The 18879-nt window shown below is 43.1% G+C and overlaps 1 protein-coding gene and 1 long non-coding RNA gene across 6 annotated transcripts in view; one reads left to right on the top strand and one right to left on the bottom strand.

The window, feature by feature from the left end:
* Positions 1–9576, top strand: part of Kng1 (kininogen 1) — a 29866-nt gene extending 20290 nt beyond the window's left edge. The window contains exons 8-11 of one of the 2 annotated variants that reach the window (XM_003476935.3): positions 4462–4569; positions 4694–4780; positions 7171–7245; positions 9339–9576. In XM_003476935.3, coding sequence (XP_003476983.1) covers positions 4462–4569; positions 4694–4780; positions 7171–7245; positions 9339–9389 — 321 coding nt within the window. In that variant the 3' untranslated portion in view covers positions 9390–9576. Of the gene's footprint in view, positions 1–4461; positions 4570–4693; positions 4781–7170 lie in introns of both variants that reach the window. The other variant, XM_013160373.2, reaches the window with a different exon arrangement.
* A 1986-nt stretch (positions 9577–11562) lies between these two features.
* On the bottom strand, positions 11563–18126 carry LOC134478765 (uncharacterized). Of its 4 annotated transcripts, none has more exons than XR_010051636.1 (4): positions 17979–18124; positions 14373–17858; positions 13128–13245; positions 11563–11818 (listed from the first exon to the last, which is right to left on the bottom strand). It is a non-coding gene; the product is annotated as an uncharacterized LOC134478765 (long non-coding RNA). The 4 variants fall into 4 exon arrangements; XR_010051638.1 differs by having other exon boundaries at positions 14373–14962; positions 17746–18124; XR_010051637.1 differs by having other exon boundaries at positions 14373–14499; positions 14637–18124.
* Between the last annotated feature and the right edge of the window lie 753 nt (positions 18127–18879).

Here is an 18879-nt window from a genome sequence, read left to right on the forward strand (position 1 = left end):
AAGGAGAATTTCAAACTTACTTTCAACAGATGAATCTTTACTGATGCCAGCATTTCAAACAGCAATGTGGTTCCTTAGACACTGCCATTTAGCAAAGCCTTGGTGGAAGCAGCTGGTTTACAGAAAATAACCATAGGATAAATATGCTAAGAACAAATCAGCAAGCAATCAGTTTCCAGCTTCCCAGGGGTTTACTTTATCATCTTGCTGGGGTTTGCATCTCAGATCCTGTGCGGTGCCCTCCCATCCCAAAGCAGATGCCAGCTCGGGGTCTCTACACTTCCTGAGTCTCCCCTGCACCGTGCTGCTGCTGGGCCCGAGGCAGTGGATAGTCTCCCTGCCTCTGCTCCAACAAGTAAACGTCAGAAACCTATGCAGGCATATTTGGGAGTCTTCCCTTTAACCAAGTCATAGAAATGTGTTGTCTGAGGCTGGATACTAATTGCTTAATCGCCACACTATTTGCAATGGTGCCAATTTATATTCACACCAAGCGGCTGTAAAGCACTGGCCTGGGATCTTGATTTGAATTCTGCTCCTACCAGCTATGACTGAGGCTGAGCGCTGCCCATGGCTGATGGCCCGTGAACACCAGGTAGGGCTGCTGTTTCCATTCTTGCCAGTGCAGAGGATTAAGAAGTTCGCTGTGCTGCTTTCTCATGTGTGTGCCTTTGGCTGGTAACACTGAAGCTTGTACTCAGGAGGCTAAGGCAGGAAGATAGTTGCAAGTTTGAGACCAGCCTGGGCTACAAAGTGAGCTCAAGGCCAGGCTGAATGGAATAGCAAGACCCTGTCTCAAAAAAGACAAAACAAAATATCAATAACAAAACTGAATCTTGCTTTCACCCTAGAGGCCCATTTTAACTTCCCGCCTGATACCTGCTCAGGCCCTTTGTCCATTTCTTAGAGTTGGGCTTTATCCACGCAAGAATATTGACCCTGCTCTGTAGTTTTCCCAATTTGCCTTTTGCTTTGCTTGCTGTGATTTTTGAGAATTAGTTTTCATTTGTGTGGTCAGATGCAAGCGTGGTCTTCTTTTATGATTCTTTCCTCTACTTCTTACCTAAGAAAGCCCTTCGACAGCCTGAGCTCTGATGAATATTTATATTTTTCTAGTTACTTTAATTTTTAAAATGCATTTGGGAATTATATGACTATTTATATTTATACAAGTGGTTCTCTACCTTAAAAAGAAAACTTGGGCAGGATGGGTTTGAGTCGGGAAGACCTCTGGGAAGAAGGAGCACCTGGGAAATCACAGCAAGAGGGTCCTGAGCCTGTGCCCTGGGGTGGGAAATGCTATTAGTTCCACCTAATTCCTGCCTTCTGTGCACTGAGCAGAGCTAAGCCTTAAGCTGTTGTTTGCATCACAGATTGTCAGTTGTCTGAGCTGATACTACATTGACCAGCTTTTTGTTTATGTGTTTTTAAGACAGGTTCTTACCGTGTGGCCCAGGCTAGACTTGAAGTCCCTGTGTGGAGCAAATTAGTCTCAAACTCCCAGCAATCCTCCTGCCTCAGCCTCCTGAGTACTGGGATAACAGGAGTGTGCCCCCACATCTCCACACTGACTGACTTTAATGTCAAAAGAAAATGAGTGATTTAAAATATACACTTGAAAGGAGCAAGAGAACTCATAAACTACAAAGTACAGGCTCAGGAGGCCTCTTGGAATCTGCTTTGCATACCTAGATTTTAAAAAGTTAATCATCCACATCTTTCAGGTGTGTGAAAAAAAAAAAAAAAGTTAATCAATAGGGGCTGGGGATTTAGCTCAGTGACATAAGCACCTGCCTTGTAAGCAGGTGGTCGTGAGTTCGATCTCCGGTACCGATTTAAAAAAAAAAAAAGTTAATCAATAAATTCATCCTAAAGACATAGCCAAAAAATAAAATAAATAAATAAAACCACAGGCAGAATGATGCAGCCAAACAATGCCAGATAAGACAGGAGTTCTGAGGGGCTGGGGGTTTAGTTCAGTGGCTAAGCGCTTGCCTAGCAAGCATGAGGTTGTGAGTTCAATCCCAGGTAGGAGACAGGCATTCCGTTCTTCCTGTGTCGCTCCTCTCCATATCCACCTGTCACGTGTCTCACTGAAAATCTATTTTATATGTTAGGGATCACTTGTGAAAGTACCGAGAACATAAAGAGACAGAGGAGACTTGAAGTTTGCTTTGTAAAAAGGAGACTACACTCTCATTTTGTAACTATCTTTTGTTGAAATACCAGCTGTGGGCTGGGGATTTAAGTTGGTGGCACAAGTGCCTGCCTGGCAAGGGCGAGGTTGTGAGTTCAGTCTCCAGTACCAAAAAGAAAAAAAAAAAAAGAAAGAAAGAAAGATAAAAAGATAAATAAATACTGGCTGTTCTCCCCTACATCCCAAGTCAATAAATATGTAAGGCACAGGTTCTTTTAATAACTACAAAATATTACATACACATGTATTTTACAAGTAAATACTAAATACCAGGGTTAAGATATTTGGTACGAAATGCTTAATGGAAGACAGTGTTGTGCAGTGATTACAATGGTGGTTAGACATTAAAGTAGTTTTTAATATTAAAAATGTAAGAGAAACATTAGAAAATCCCCAAAATTTTTCTACTTGGATAATTTAATTCGCACATTGTTTTTTTCTTTGAGACAGGGTTCCACTATATAGTTCAGGCTGGCCTTGAACTCACTATGTAGCCCAGGCTGGCCTCAAACTCTTGGCGATCCTCCCGCCTCAGCCCCCAGAGTGCTGGGGTTACAGGCGTATACCACCATGCCTCACCTCACATATTTTCTACAGTAGTAGTAACTCAGTATTTCACTGATTCAAGATTTGGCAGGAAAACAAGGTGACATTTAAGGGAAACATTAAGGTTTTCTCCTTACTTCTTTGATTCTATTACAGCTTGGACCTAGTACATTTTTGCAGCTATTGAACGATACAATCCTGAAAAAAACATTGTAACCTGCTTTTCTTCCATTGAGAAAAGGAAATGGGACCACAGTTGTCTACTTGCATTAGATTTGAAGGCACAGACAGCTATCCCAAAAACATTAGGATATAGCACAGTAATCATCTTTAATTTCCTGTTATCTTAATCTAGAGCCCTGTATGACTTATACTGTTTTATCATGACTGATCTTAGTTAAATCTGGTTTGTTGGATTGCTGTTTGGTAACGACAGATTTTATTCAAAACTGATACAATCGATAGCATCAAGTCTGAGAGTATAAGCAACTACACTGAAGATGACAAGACTCTACGATACACATTCTGGTTTGATAACTGCCTGTTTTTGAAGTTTTATACTATATACAAAGTTGTGTTTTTATTAATACTGTTATGTACTGATATATTCAGTCATACTATGTCTGATGATATAGCCAATTCTATTGAAGATAACAAGAGACAACATAGTAACTATGGTAGAACTCCTTGTACAATGGTCTTATATTTTTTTTCATTTCGTGTGTTTATAGGAATATGTTTTGTTTTGCCTTGCTTTGTTTTGTTTCTCCCTCTAATATAGAAAGGATAGAAATACATGTTAAGACTCATACATATGTAGAGTCTATAAACAGTTTATGAGAACTAACCTTAAGACACATGATGAAATGAACAGATACTTTAAAGAAAAAGAGACACTAAAGTACCCAGTGCTGATCCTAGAGGGTCATAATGTGAAACCCAGCAATAGTACTATGCTTTGTTCAGAATGATATTAGACTGATTGGGTTTGTTCAATCTCAACATAGTTGAAGGTATGGATAACTGCATGTATGTTTAAGTGTATAGGATTGATAATCATATTTCTAAGTTTTTGTTGGATAGTTGAACAGAACTGTTTGCAATCTCACTGTTGGAATCCCCACTTTATATGCTCCACTTTAGTATCTTGAATAATTATTTGTAAGAGGAAAATCTGTAATCATCAACTAGTGATTTCTTACTGTATTTCTTTCTTTGAAAGTATGTATTGGGGCTGGGGATTTAGCTCAGCGGCATAAGCACCTGCCTTGCAAGCAGGCAGTGGTGAGTTTGATCCCCGGTACTGATAAAAAAGAAAAAGACAAAAAAAAAAAAAAAAAGTATGTATTGTTTCTACCCATTTTCTGTTTTGTTTAGTCTTTCTTTAAATAAAATTTTTTAAAAAAGGAAATGGAACCAACCAACAACCAAATGTTTTAAATATAAACACAAACTGAAAATTTTGATATCAAGTATTTGTACTTTTTGGGGGTGTAACTGAAGTTGGTCATTATTGTATACAATGAAACCATCAAGATTCTCATTGCACTCCTTAGGGGAAAAGAATACAATTTACAGAGCTGGGGATATGGCTCAGCACTTGCCTGGCAAGTGTGAGGTCCTGAGTTCAATTCCTGGTATCCTCTCCCCCCTCAATATATGTAATTTAATATGCAAATATCTATTAAGCATTTATTTTATGCTACTTAACTTTCCAGGTAGTGGCTGGGAAAAAGTTTTCTATTGAGTTCACAGCCAGCGAAACCACATGTTCCAAAGAAAGCAATCAACAATTAACCGAAAGCTGTGAGACCAAGAAGCCTGGTGTGAGTAATAGTGTGCTGGTCTACCTTTTTCTCTGGAAACCTGTTTTACATGTTTAAGCGTCACTTGCTAAGGTATCTCAAGCATAACACTGGTCTCTCTTCTGGCTTCTGTGTTCGTGAACAGAAACGTCTTGCCTGCAAAGCTGACGTGCTTGTGATACCTTGGGAGAAGAAAATCTACCCTACTGTGACCTGTGAAACTCTAGGAGAGGTACCGTTCTAATTGCAGTCGGGGTGGGATGGCTCTGCTCCTTCTGGAAATGAACTGTCCCTGAATTACATGGGGGAGAAGGCTACCTTTTTTTAAAGTGGGGCAAAGCCTTGTATTTTTGTGATGGTCTCTCTCTTTTGTTTCTTTTTTCCTATAGTGCCCGGGATTGAACCCAGGGCCTTACACATGAGGAATAGCATTGTACCACTGAGTGACAGCCTGCTCTGTCTCTCTCTCTCCCTTTCTCTTTTATTTTTTATGGCTAGAGAAGAAAGCAACAATTCTGTTGATCACTTCTCATGCCCTCAGTGTCCCTGGATCTTCTATGGGCTGGTAACAGGGCCACAGTACCTGCTGTGAGGCACTAACTCCGGCTTGCGCTTTGATGGTGTGTCTGGGGCAACTGTGGAGCACTGTGGGAAATACTCAGCCTCCATTTACCCAATCAGAATCTGCATTTTCAAAAATCCCCGACTAGCCACACATTTCAAGTGTGAAAAGCATTCGTTTGCATCTTTTTTTTTTTTTTTTTTTTTTTTTTGGTCTTTTTCATTTTTATCGGTACCAGGGATCGAACTCACGACCACCTGCTTACAAGGCAGGTACTTATGCTGCTGAGCTAAATCCCCAGCCCCCATCTTTTGTTTTTTTAAGTCTTAAGAGACCCCTTCGGGATGAGTAGCACTTTCTCCATTGTCAGCCAGGAGACACTTAAACCTAAGTGCTAACTTTCAGAGTAAATGACATTATTAAGAACTCTATCGGCCCCAGGTGCTGTACAGAATAGCTTTGTGTACATTTTCTGCTTGCTCTCCTATTACTGTATGAGGCAAGTACTGTTAGTAATCTTACTTTGCAGGAACAAAAATTGGAGCTAGTAGTTCAGTGAAGCCAAGTATAGTTCAGATCGGAGCCCACACTTCATTGCAATACAGGGTACTAGGAGAGTCTGCCCTGACTCCAAAGCCCACATTGCCTGGCCCTGAACACTGTCTTACAGTATGTTCTCACGGGTAACACAAGCGTGGATGGCAATAATCCACACATTCATATTTTTAGTACTAGTTTCCTCTTCTCTCCTTTCTAATTTAGATGCTTGTCACGTGTGTGTATGCAGACACACAAAGGTCGCATGTCCAGTTCAGGAGCATATCCTAATTATAGGGAACCCTTTCCTGTCCTTGTTGTGGTCCAGGGAGGTTTATAATTGTAATCCCAAGGAGAAGCTACTGGAATTCTAGTGAGTTAATTCCAATCTACCACTTGAGGTACAACCTATAGTGAGAAGAAAGACACAGAGACATATACACAGTTGTGGGGAGCCAAGGGGTCCTAAGTTCAGCTGAGATGGTGTTCACTGGAACAAAGGCCATGACCCAGAGCCTTACGTATGTTAATTACCCGTGAGGGGCGGAGCTCAGGGATGAGTGACAGTAAGAGTGGCAGGGAAATACCTGACTGCCATGAGCTGGCCTAAGTAGGAGGCCTGAGATCACCTCTGCAATATGCAGAGGGCAAGAAATGCAGAGAGAGCAGTCTGCGTAACACAGCTAAGGCAGTGTCTAATAATTTGAGGTTGGTGCTTCAGCCCTGATGGACAATCGTTTTTTGCCCTGGGAAATTACAGCCTATTTCTCGAGACTCCGTCCCAGCCAATAGTGTGGAGCATGGCTCTCCATCCCATCAGACTCAACCATGTATTTGGGGAGTCACCGGGTAGGGTAATACTGACCTGTCGCTTTGCTTTAGAGAAGACACATCAGCTCTTCAGCCAGCCCAGTTTACAATGCTTAAAGCCAACTGAAGGGACAAAGAAATAACCTAGCCAGCTCTGTAGATATGAGTACATAAGGCAGGTTTACTCAAAATGGAGATAGTTGCTCCTTTTTTCAAGGAGAGTCAAAGAGAATTGCCTGTGTGGCTCCTCATACTAATGTGGTTCAGCTCAGCAAGGTGATCACTCCCTGTGCAAGCTCCCTGTGCATTTCATTCGTAAAGACACTTACGGCCTTTCAGGATTAAAGCAATCACGGTAATGGTAAGAGATACTATCAAGTCTATGACAACAGTGTGCCATAGACTCACATAATCCTAGGCCTACAAGATACGTACACTGCAGATTAGACAGTTCACTCAGCTTTTCCAGAAGAAGACAAAACCCTCCAGCTTGTTTTAGAGTATGATTAAGAACAAGACTCAATATCCACACTTTTTAAGATCCATCACAAATGATAATATATTATTCATCCTTTCTGGAAGATTAATATAGGATTGAAAACTGGGCCAAGACTTACCCTGTCATAAGCAAGATAGCATTGTCAGGTCCCTCCTGTCTTCACTGATGGTGTGGGTTTTGGAGTAATGCATCCATCTTCATATTTCCTATGTAGGTATTACTGACGAGAAGGCCTCCAGGTTTTTCACCCTTCCGAACCACATACATACAGAACACCAAAGAAACAACTGTAAGTCCACCCTACACTACCACAGCACCTGTACAAGCCGAAGAGCAGGATCCAGAGAAAGGACAAGAACCAACTCCTGGGCATGGCGGGGGCCACAAAAAGCAAACAAAACATGGGCTTGGCCATGGCCGTAAATATAAGCCTGGCCTTGGCCAGGGGCATCAAAAACAACATGGCCTTGGTCATGGATATCAGCCTGAACTTGACTATGATTTTAAACATCAAAGAGGACATGGCCTTGACCATGGACATGAAAATAAGCATAAGCATGGTCAAGGCCATGGAAAACATAAAAGTAAAGGCCAAAGCGATGGAAGGCACAGTGACCGGAGAACAGAGCATGTGGCAGGCTCTTTGGAAGCTGGTACCTCATCTCCTGCACAGACCGAAGAGAACGCAGGAGGGCCAACACCTGTCCCTTTCCTACCCCCGCCAGGTGTAACAGTTCCCCTTGCTGGATTTCAGGACTCAGATCTCATTGAAGCTGTGATGCCTGCCATGCCACCAACTCTCACAGAGGATGATGATGGTTGGATCCCAAATATCCAGATAAAACCAGATAATCTTTCCTTTAAACCGATACCTGACTTTCCAGAAACAACCCCCTCCAAATGTCCTGGACAGCTCTGGAAGCCACTTTATCAACGTGCTCTCCTGCAAATGGTTGAATTTCCCTAATTTTGAACTCCCTAAGGCTATGGCAAAATATTAACAGCCATGATATTTTTTTAACATTTCACAACTCTTTCCCCACTGTCCAAACCTAAATATCCTGATATGAGGCAGCAGAACCCATGAAGCTTCAGAACAGCTAGAGATGTGTGAGATTCCCAGTGGGGACACCATCAATCTCCTATGGATTTCATTTGGTTTTTTTTTTTTTTTTTTTTTTTTTTTTTTTTGGCCTTTTTGAGACAGGTAAAATTGAGTGCAAGGGTGCTAAATCCTTCCTCAGTCTTCCTCATAAGTTTTCTAAACTAGCATAGAAAATGGACAAACTTATGGCCCACTGCAATCTGCTTCTCTAAAATGGTTGTGCACCTTAAAATGTATGTTATCAATTTTCATGCAAAGATTCTTGCCATTCTGAGTAAAGTATGGCACCCGGTCCATAAGTATGTGTGGATATAAGGAAAGTCTGAGTTTATTATTGGGATAAAAATATATATAAGAACTTTCAGATACCAAAGATGAGCCAGAAAGAAAGACAAGTTGGCCAAAAGGAAGGAAAGGAGAAAGTAAATTAATTGACTTTCTGTTTCCACAATGGGCTCTTAATGTCAGATAGGTACTCCTCCTCTTCCGGTGTGTTCTGGTCATTCCTTATCTAAATAAGGATGTTTCTCACAAGTCAATAATTTCTGTTTACTCATTAACTATGCTTTGCAACAAGGATTTTAAATAGGAGTTTTTGGTTTATTTTTGCTGTTAGGTTGAGTAATGTTTTGTTTTCACAACCTCTGAGTTAAATGATAAGGTTTGAAAAACACAGCAAGTTATATAAAAGCAGGTTTTCATTGGGTGCAGTGATGTACACCTGTAATCCCAGCACTCGGGAGGCTGAAGCTGAAGGATTGCCTTGAGTTTGAGGCCAGCCCGGGCTACATAATGAGTTCAAGGCCAGTGTGAATGATATAGCAAGTTCTTGTCTCAAACAAAACAAAACAAAATCAGAGATGCTAGGACAACATTGTTTTACAACTGACAAGGAAATATGTGATGAAAACTTTGTTCAGAAATTTAATCAGGAAATTCTTCTTTACCTTACCTTAAAATCATGAAAGAGACTAATAATGTTCTTTCATTGCCTTAGTGCAGGGAAAGCATGTATTTTATAATCCAGTGTTCCAGCTTAGAGTAGCAAGACATGACTGTTCACAGCTGCCCACTGAGGGTGTGAATGTCACTGCTGTTGTGATTTATTGGCTGCATGGGGGCTCTGAGTTTTTTTAGTTCATTTCAAATATTGTTGACGCTGTCAATAAAAAAAAACCCATTATATCAAGAAAATGTCTCACCTTGTCAACTGGCTGTTTCACTCTTTCTAAACTGAATACTAATGTCAAATTAACAGAGTTTTACTATACTTACAGAGGCATCTAAGGGTCTGCGAGTACCAGGGCCGACCCCACAGGCGAGGGTAAAGCCAACAGCCAAGAGCATGGTCTCTTACCTGGAGGGCGGAATCTTCATGCCTGGCACTATAACCTCCAACAACCCCTGCCAGCAGCCTTGAGTGGAGACAAGAAGAAACTGGGCTGCCACTTAAACGGAGGAGAATGCCATTTTATCACTCTGTTCCTGGGTGAAATAAAGTTTAGACTTGAGTGATTCACAGTGGTTTCCTTTCAGCCACAGCCATGTGGTGGTTGATTTCAGCTGATCACCAGGGCTTACAATTCTGCCACCAGGGCTCGCTCTGAGCTCACCACCGGAAGTGGAATCCTCAGATGGGCGCTGCCTACCACCACCAGGGTCATCATCTCCGTGGGGGCTAAATGAAGGATTAGGGCCTCACATTCCTATAGCCTCAACTGGGAATAGTTAGACTTATTTATGATTGGTTTTAGAATTTAGATCATTACCAAAAAAGAAAAAAACCTTGGTTTAACAGGATACCTACCGACATCCTACAATCAGAAAATATCTAACCTCCAAAGGTAAATTGGAAATATCATTCTGATTTGGGGAAAAGAGAAAATAGAAATAAAACATGGAGAATTTTAATTGTTCTTTAACAAAAGTATTTATTGAATGCAATGGTAACCATTGACTGCGTCAGACCATTTGCTTTTGGAGTGCAGCTTAATCCTTATAGCCGTTCTGAAGAGGCCCTATAACCAGATTTCTCCTCCAGGAAACTGTAGCTCTTAGGGCCCTGCCTAGGGTCATATAGTTAATAAGTGCCAGGGCTGGCATTCAGTCTCAGACTTGTTGAACTCCAACCCACCTGGTCAAAGTGAGGCTTTATCATGAATATTATCTTTACCAAAAAAAAAAAAAAAAAAAAAAAACCGGTAATTTCCAACTCTGAGTTGGTAAAGACTGAATCAAAAACAGCATTTAAATATGTCATTGTGTCTGGTGCTGTTCTGAAAAATACACAGGGTAAACTCTAGTTGAATAGCCCTGAGTCCTGGGAAGAAGAGACATTTTAAAAGACAGGAATCCTCCCCTTCCATAAGCTTGCCGTGCCATCGGGAAGCCAAGCAGATGGAAGAGAGGCTCGGTCAGCACCTTGGTATCCATGGAACCTCAAACCCACCGGGCCACTGCGTCTGGAAGGTGTTGTCCAGGTGGAGGGGCCAACTTGGAAATGCAGAATGAAGCATGCATGACGGGGAGTGAAGCAGGCGGCAGTGCCCGGCACCATTCCTGCTGTGCTGTTCCTGACTCCCCTGACTCTGAAGACTCTGGGTGGCCTGAAGGAGAATGCAGAGGTTCCGGCCCGGGTCGTGTTTCCGCTGTCTCCAGGCCGGCACGTTTCAAGGGAAAGGTGACACCCAGGGGCGACCCACACAGCCGACGATTCTCCCTTCATTCATCAACAAGAAGTACCGTGTGAACTCTTCGGCCCCTTATTGGGTGCCCTAAGCTTGAATTCCTACGACCTTCCCCGTGTCTCTTGCTCTCTTTTCTTCGGTGCTAGGGCTTGAACTCCAGGCCTTGCCGGTGCTAGGCAAGTGATCTACCACTGAGCCACACTCCCAGGCCAGCCTTCCTTACTTTTAGAGTAGCTGTCCTCTCTGCTGCCTCTGAGGCCAAGGGCACACCCCACATTTAGGATCCTGGCCTGGGACCACACTGCTTCACCCCTTAATGCTTCTCTTCAGTGAGGGGATTTCCTTAGGCCCAGTGCCGCCCACTTTCTTTATGTTCCCCACGTCTAATTCCTCAAATAGGAAGTTTTTATTGGCATCTCACCCCACCCTCCACGTCCTGCTGAGTTTGCTTCCAAAAGCCTTCACTCACAGGAGAATATATGCTCTTTGGCCTCGTTCCAGCCTGCGCTACACCTGTGCTCCCTATGAGCTGGGGCGCTTACCTCACCTTGTGAGAGAGGCGTACCCTCCCCCAGGCTGCAGCCAGGGTGCATCGGAGGACCCAGTGGAAGTGGTAACCAGTGGTAACCACCACCCTCTAGAAGCTCCAGCCTCCCAAGGAATTGGAACTTCAGGCTCTCCCCATAGATGGCCAGAAGGCGAAACAGTATCCCAAGACCTCACAGAAATGCATGTGTTAAATCACTTAGAGCTCTTACCTCCAGCCTTTATTTCATAGTTTCCTGTCTTTATTTTAAAGGAATCGCCATTTGGGTTTTTTTTTTGTTTGTTCTTAATTTTATTTTAAAGAGAATAAAAGCAAAAAAAAAAAAAAAAAGGAAAGAAAACAATGAGTAATACAGAACTTCAAAACAAGATGACAGAAAATCAGCAATGGCTACAGTACTGTTTCATGTTATCTTCAGAATAGCTGCCCACCACTGTTGCCCCCTGACTGATGTGTTCTGAAATTTTGTTGCAGTTGTTTTTCTTCTTCGTCTTCTTTTTTTAATCTTTGAAATAAAATGGATCTGGAAAAAAATGTTTTAAAAAAATCTTATAGCAGTAAAAAAAAAAAAAAAGAATAACTGCCCATACCATCAGATATAATAGAATCTAACAAAACAAACAAAACAGAACAATGAAAACGATACAGGACTTCAAAACAAGGCAACAGGAAATCAGCAGTGGCTGCCTCCTTCCCTTTGTAGTCATTTCCTCCTCTTTCACCTTCACAGTATCTATTGTACATTTTGGATCCCACTAACTTCTTCAATATTTTTCCTCTGTAATTTTAAAAGGAATAAAACAGGGCAATAAAACAAATCAAAACAGTGATAAGACAGCAAGAAATCTACAATAGTTACTATATTGCATATTGTTGTCCTCTTAAGAGTTGCTTGGCTTTATTTAGGCTTATAAAGTCAATCAAGCAATACTGTTCCTCCGAATCAGTTGCTAGGAAGGGGGAGCTGTTCTCCTCTCCCCAGCCTGTATTCTGGCAGCTCACAGGCGGGGGCTTAGCTTCCATCTTGGCTCTCCCCAACCTGTGTCCCGAATGCCTCTCCATTTGTTTCTGTCTTTTGCAAGACTTTGACTGCAAGTATTACCTAATATATTCACATCAGAAACAATACCATGAAATGGTGAAGAACTAGGATCCTGTGGTTAGAACTAAAAATCTCAAAGCTGGCAATGTATTTAACTTCTCAAAGTCTAAGTAAGAATCCTCACTGGAAACATTAGATTAATAGAATCACCTCACAGGCATGTCATGAGGATTAAAAGGCATTAATTCCTGAAACTGTATTGTAATACTTAGCATGTTGTAAGCACTTAGTGAAAATGAATCACTATGACATTACCAGGACATATGATAGCTTTCTTTTAGAGTTTAGCTCTGGGAAGAAATATTTTTGTCAGAAAGTGAGATATGTGTGATACAGTACAGACTCTTTCTCTGCATTTGCAGATACACTTGGGATTCAAATGTTGTAGTCAGCTCTTATCAAGTTGGCTGGCCATATTTACTCCCTCATTTCCATTTCCCCAGGTCCTAACGTAGGCTGCTCCAGATGCTTTGAATTCACTTCTCTGGTAGGAGTTTGGGGTATTGGTGTTTTTCCAAAATTCCCCACTGAGAATGTATCTCTGGGTAAGAATGACTGGTGGAGACCTTCTCTATTCTCTTTAATAGTAATCTTCCAGTTTTGTAGGGTGCTACTTGATTAATACTTTTGAATCTTCTTTTTAGGGGGGAGGCAATACTGGGAATTAAACCCAAGGCCTCATGTCTGTAAGGCAAGCACTCCACCCCTGAGCTGCAATCCCAACCCTTACTTTAATTTTGAGGCAGGATCCCACTGAGTTGCCAAGACTGATCTGAAACTCTTGATCCCATGGGGTCTGGAGCTCCACGTCTCTGAAGGCAAGATTTTGGAGGATCGTGGAAGGGTTCCTGAGTGGGGTGAGGGCAGGAAGAGATGACCAGTCAGCACCCTTCCAGAATGCTTTATGAGGGGTTTACATGAGGGCTGCTTTACTGGACAAAAGGAAAATGGAAAGACATGAGCACAGACATTTCCTCAGAGTTGCCCTGAAATGATAAGTTTATGCTCATTCACTGCACTTCATTCCCATTTTTTTTTTGATCATTACTACTATTTGGTCACGAAATCTTATCCACCCCAAACAACTATTCTAGCTATGGTTGAGTTTTGTTTTTTGTTTTTCTTTTGGTACTGAAGATTGAACCAGGATTTTGCACTTACCAGGAAAGCACTTGTGCAGATGATCTAAATCCCCAGCCCTGGAATTTCTAGTTATTTAGTTTTTAATTTTTTAAACTATGCTAGCAATTTAGGTACTATCAATATTAATAAATAAATAGGAAAATGTAAGACTGAGGCTATTCATATTCAAATATCCATTCAAAGCCAGGATTGGTGGCACATGCCTATAATCCCAGCTCTTGGGAAGGTGAGGCAGGAGAATTGCTGTGAATTTGATGCCAGTTTGACCTACATAGCGAGTTCAAGGCCAACCTGAATTGTGTAGTGAAACTTGTCTCAAAAAAGGGGGGGGCTGGGGATTTAGCTCAGCGGCATTTGCAAGCAGGCAGTCCTGAGCTCGATCCCCAGTACTGATAAAAAGGAAAAAGACAAAAAAAAAAAAAAAAAGTTCATTCAAGTGTTGAAATTCACTTTTAACTTCTAAGGATCCTGTTTATTCTTTCTTTGGCATACTATATGTAAATTTAATGTTTAGTGTGGAAAAATTTATTTATTTTTTTAGGTAATTTATTGTTAAATGAGAAGTCACAAAGCAAAAATGGGACAGAGGTCAATGACAAATTTAAAATATAGTTCCCCCCCCCCCATATTCTTTTGGATTTCCTACAGTTAGAAACAAGAAAAATGTCAAAGGGAAAGATACTCATTCAAATAAAATTTTAGTAAAATTACATGATTTGAAAGGAAACAATTTTTCTCTGAAAATACAAACCATCCTTACTACATGAAAGGTGTAATTTAAGAGACCAAGAGGAAAAGTTTTTTAAATTAACAAATGAATTCTATTTCTCACACATATATGGAAATGCTTCTTTTGGATCAGTGAGTTTTCAAATTTGCTGTCTCCACACTGTAGAATAAGGTGAATTCACGATCCCTGATGACATCTGATCGTCACTGGTCTATCTCCACTTTGGCAACTTTCAGCCAAGCGTTTTTTGGAGAACAAGAGCGGATTAGAAAGAACCACGCTGGTTCCCAGGTGAGTAAGTTAACAGAATAAAACTTGCTTTTCCATTTGCAGGACACACATTCACCATCACCCATGCGCACTTACTTTACTGATAAAACAGTTCAGGTTTCTTCCACACCTAGAATGAACTTTACCATAATTCCTGTAGGACAAAAATTCAAAACAAAACAAAATAACAACCCCAAACTCCCAAGGACACCTCCAATGCTGCTGGGCTCCGAGAGCACATTCTCCCTCTAATGTGAAAGTCACACTTACCACTTCATGATAACATTATGAAATCAGATACAAACATCCGTGTTTACTAATATAACCTATACTATTTGCTCTTCCAAAGGCAGGCAGCACTTGTCACTCTGTCCATGACTCAGGAGATGACAGGGTCCCAGGACGTCCTCCTGGCTCAGTACCTGTTGAGATGTACCTTGGCAAACTAGCTGCATCAAAAGAGACACATTCTGTCTATTCAGAGCACAACCCTGTTGTCTGCAGAGGACGCCAGAGTGTGACATGGCCCTCCAGGCCCCCAGGGATTCTACAGGAGACTGATTAGGATCACATCTGCTTTCAGCATCACAAAATTTCCTGCGGTGGCTCCAGGAGACCCAGAGAGCTTTCAATTCTGATTTCAGGACAGATGGAACCATCCACAGAAACCTGGAGATAAAGCAGGAGGCTGGACTTACAATCCTCTGTAACTCAGGATCACCTGATAGAATCTGGATGTATTCAAAAGAAATAGGTATGGTTTTTCTTTCCTGTACTGGGGAGAAAAGTCCATCTGCCACTTTCTTTACTCAAGCACTGCAGGGATTGGCAGGAGGTGCTAAGAACCAAGGGCTGGGGCTGGAGATGTTGTGGGGTGGTATCAGGGACCGGGTCAAGATCTCCAACTGCCTGTGTGAGGGGTATATGAAGGATAAAATAAGAAACAGAGATAAATTTAGTAATGCATGATGAAGGCCTGGAGGTCAGTGGCTCAGGATGGGCAAAAGTCTAGATACTCCAAACCAATTGCTGTGTATTGGGTGTGTGCAATGCAACAGGGGCATGCCATGATAGGAGGGGCTGGGGAAGCTTCAGAAGTCCATGGCACCAAGACACTGCGGGCAGCAAATAATCCTGGGATGACTCAAGAGTGTGGAGATGATTTTATGCTAAGAAGGATCTTATTTTGGAGTGTTCTTTTTCATCTTAATAGTTTTAGTTTACCCTTAGTTGGTGGGAGAGGATGGCCCATCGCAAGAATTAATGGGAAGTCTCCAAAGGGTGACACCATAATCCCAAGCCTCCATCGCTCAGGGAACTATCCAAATTAGCCACGGTGAGTTCCCGGTCCCCAGTAGTGCGGTGAGCAGGGGGCAGCCTGGTCTGCACCTGCCCAGCAGCGGCGTCTCTATTGCTGCTGCTTCCAGCTCTGCTGCGCTCACACAGTTGTCTCAGAAACATCTTCACATCTGGCTGCACATTGGTCACCTCCATGGACACAGTGGCAGAAGAATGCCCACCATTGCTGTAGGGGCCAAGCTGTGGACTCTGAATTTCCCCCCTTTTCTGAACTCAGCTTAACCTGGGGCAGGACAGGGGGTGAGAATCTTTGCTTTTTTTTTTTTTTTTTTTTTGACTGCTGGATTAGATCCAATTCTTCTACGATTTCAACAACACTAAAGTCCTAAAAACAAGTCCATCCGAATACTCAATCACCATGACCTGAGCAACAGAAACATCTACATTTGCCTCTCCCCAGCGGCAGTGGGTCTCAGGTGTGGCTGTCCAGAGTCAGCGTCCCTGACAGGAGCCCCAGAAAGTGTTTTTCTGCAACTGAGCCGGAGCCCACAACTGGACCCCAGCTGCTGGGGACAGGACAGAAGCCACTACTCCCACGTGGCCACCGGTCCACCTGGGCATCGGAAGTGGGCAGCAAGCCAGGGAGCTGGGTCCCCCTCCCCTCACCCAAGGGCATCTTGTATTGTGAGAATTCCAAGGGTTTTGGTTAACAGGAAGTACAGATGAAGTAGAAATACAAAATGGAATGGAACTCAAGGCTCCCCAGACTGAACACACACCGGTGGGCAGCTTACTGAGTTAGCTTGGCTCTTGCAGCAGTGAAGACTTCGGTGACTGAAACTCCTCCCACCCCACTTTCCCCAGGCAGGGACTTCTTCCTACCCAGGCTTCACGAGGGTGACAGCAGAAGGGGCGCTCACCTCCGCGGCTCCCTCCCTGGCTCCCTTTATCCCTTTTAGCTCTAATCCTGTTTTTATTCCTCTTCACGTGGAGGCTGCACAGAAACAGACTCTTCCTTACGATGAAAATTAGAACGTTTAAAAACAAGGCCAAGTATCTCAATAATTAGCAGATGTGGTGATTTTTTTTTATTTTTTGGAAAATTTGAAAAATAAGCCAGGAACGGCGGCTCAGGCCTGTAATCCCAGCACTCTGGAGGCTGAGGCAGGAGGATCACTGTGAGTCTGAGACCAGAAAGAAAGAAAGAAAGAAAGAAAGAAAGAAAGAAAGAAAGAAAAGAAAAAGAAAATACAGTATAATGGAAAGAACAAAATAAAAATTATAGTAACTTACTAACCAAGGAAACTGCGGTTGAGATTTTGGTTGCAAAGTTCAGAAATGGCTTTATGTTTTCCTCAAAAGGAATCGCACTGTGAATACAGCAGGTAATCTCTCTCTCTCGGCCCCCCCCCACGTCCCTCTGTCTCTGTCTCTCTGTCTGTTCCTCTCTGTCTCTCTCTCCCCCTCTCTCTGAGGGTGTTTGTGTGTGCGTGTTTGTGTGTGTGTGTCTGTTTCTTTTTTGTGTGTCTTTACACTTGCATTCTTCTGTTTATCGCGGTCCAGTGCGAGACGCCTCAGGCAGGGCAGCAGAGACCTCTGGGGCGGTGGCGGTGACCGGTGCCCTCGGGTGGAGCGGACGGAGCCCCGCTTTCTTCACACGCCTTTCCGCGCGTGAGCGCTGACTCGCTTGCACCTCTGACCTTACCGAGCTGAGTGGGGACCTCGTGGGGCGCTTTTCCTCCCGTCCAGACGCGGGGAGCGGGTGGGCTCCGGCGGTCCCCGCTCCCGAGACCGCCGATGGGGTGGGGGGCAGCTGCGCCCCAGGACGCGCGCACCCCAGGGGCCCTCGGGCCCCTGCCCTCCTGTGCTCCTCCGGTGACCTCGTCCTGCAGCCCCCTTGGCTTACCTGGCAGTGTCAGCTTTTCTTCAGTAGCCAGCTGTGATTTTTGCTTTCTCTGAGACCTCATGGGCAGGCAGGAGGGTCCAGGGCCCCGGAAGGGGCTCCAGCCGTTCTGAAACCTGCAGTGGAAAAGCCTGCTCTGTTCCTGGAGAACTGGGGTGGCGAAGTCACCAGGTTCACAGGCGGAGCCTGAGCAAACGAGGCCCGGAAAAGTGTCACCAATGCAAAGCAGCCCTTACGATTGGATTCCAAGAACCCCTAGGACTTTAGGTGAATCTACGGGAGTGAGGCGCTGAGCCAGAGTAAAAACTTTCCCGGCTGAGAGAACAAACAGCCACCACCCTGCCTGTGCGGGTCCAGCCCTCAGAGCACACTCTGTGACTCACGGGAATGAGTCAGGGCTCTGCAGGAGCTGAAGCTTAGCGGAAGTTTTTGACTCTGAAAAGATAACCTCTAAATGGAAAAGTTTAAGCGTAGATGTGAGTTAAAGACTTATTTAAGGGACAGGGCATACAGCTCAGCAGCACCTGCCTGGCAAACATGAGGTCATGAGTTTGATTCCTGTACCAAAACAAACAAACAACATCAACAACAACAAAAAAACCCCCAAAACACCTATATTTAATTGGATGTGGTGGTGAATGCTTGTAGTTCTAGCACTTGGAGGCTGATGCAGGAGGATTGTGACAAATTGAGTACATGGCAAGCAAAAGGCTGTGACAAAATATCAAAATCTATATTTGACCAAAATTAAACTTAGATGATATGAATTATGATAGAAAAGTACCTAAATTATTAAAAATTTCAAGTGTCTGTTATTTTCTAATGGAGACAGTCTCAAAACCATTTAGTAGATGAGAAAAAGAAAAATCTTTCATTGAATGACTTACTAACCCTCTTAGTGACGAGACAAAGACTGGATACAGGAGCAGTGATGTTAAACCAGTAACTAGCAAGCCATAAAAAGGCAAAGAAGGAGCAGAGGGAAAGACAAGAAAAGGAGGAAAGCAGGAAAGGAAAGGAAGGATGCAGGACACAGCAGTGTAGCTCAGTGGTCAAGCACTTGCCCAGCCTGAGCCCGGGGTCAGGGTCAGTCTTCATTTAAAAGGAACAAAGAAAAAAGGAAGAAAAGAAGACAAG

The sequence above is a fragment of the Cavia porcellus genome, unplaced genomic scaffold (genome assembly GCF_034190915.1).
Source record: "Cavia porcellus strain 051 isolate PalLab524CR breed Dunkin Hartley unplaced genomic scaffold, mCavPor4.1 scaffold_14, whole genome shotgun sequence".
Classification (NCBI taxonomy): domain Eukaryota; kingdom Metazoa; phylum Chordata; class Mammalia; order Rodentia; family Caviidae; genus Cavia; species Cavia porcellus.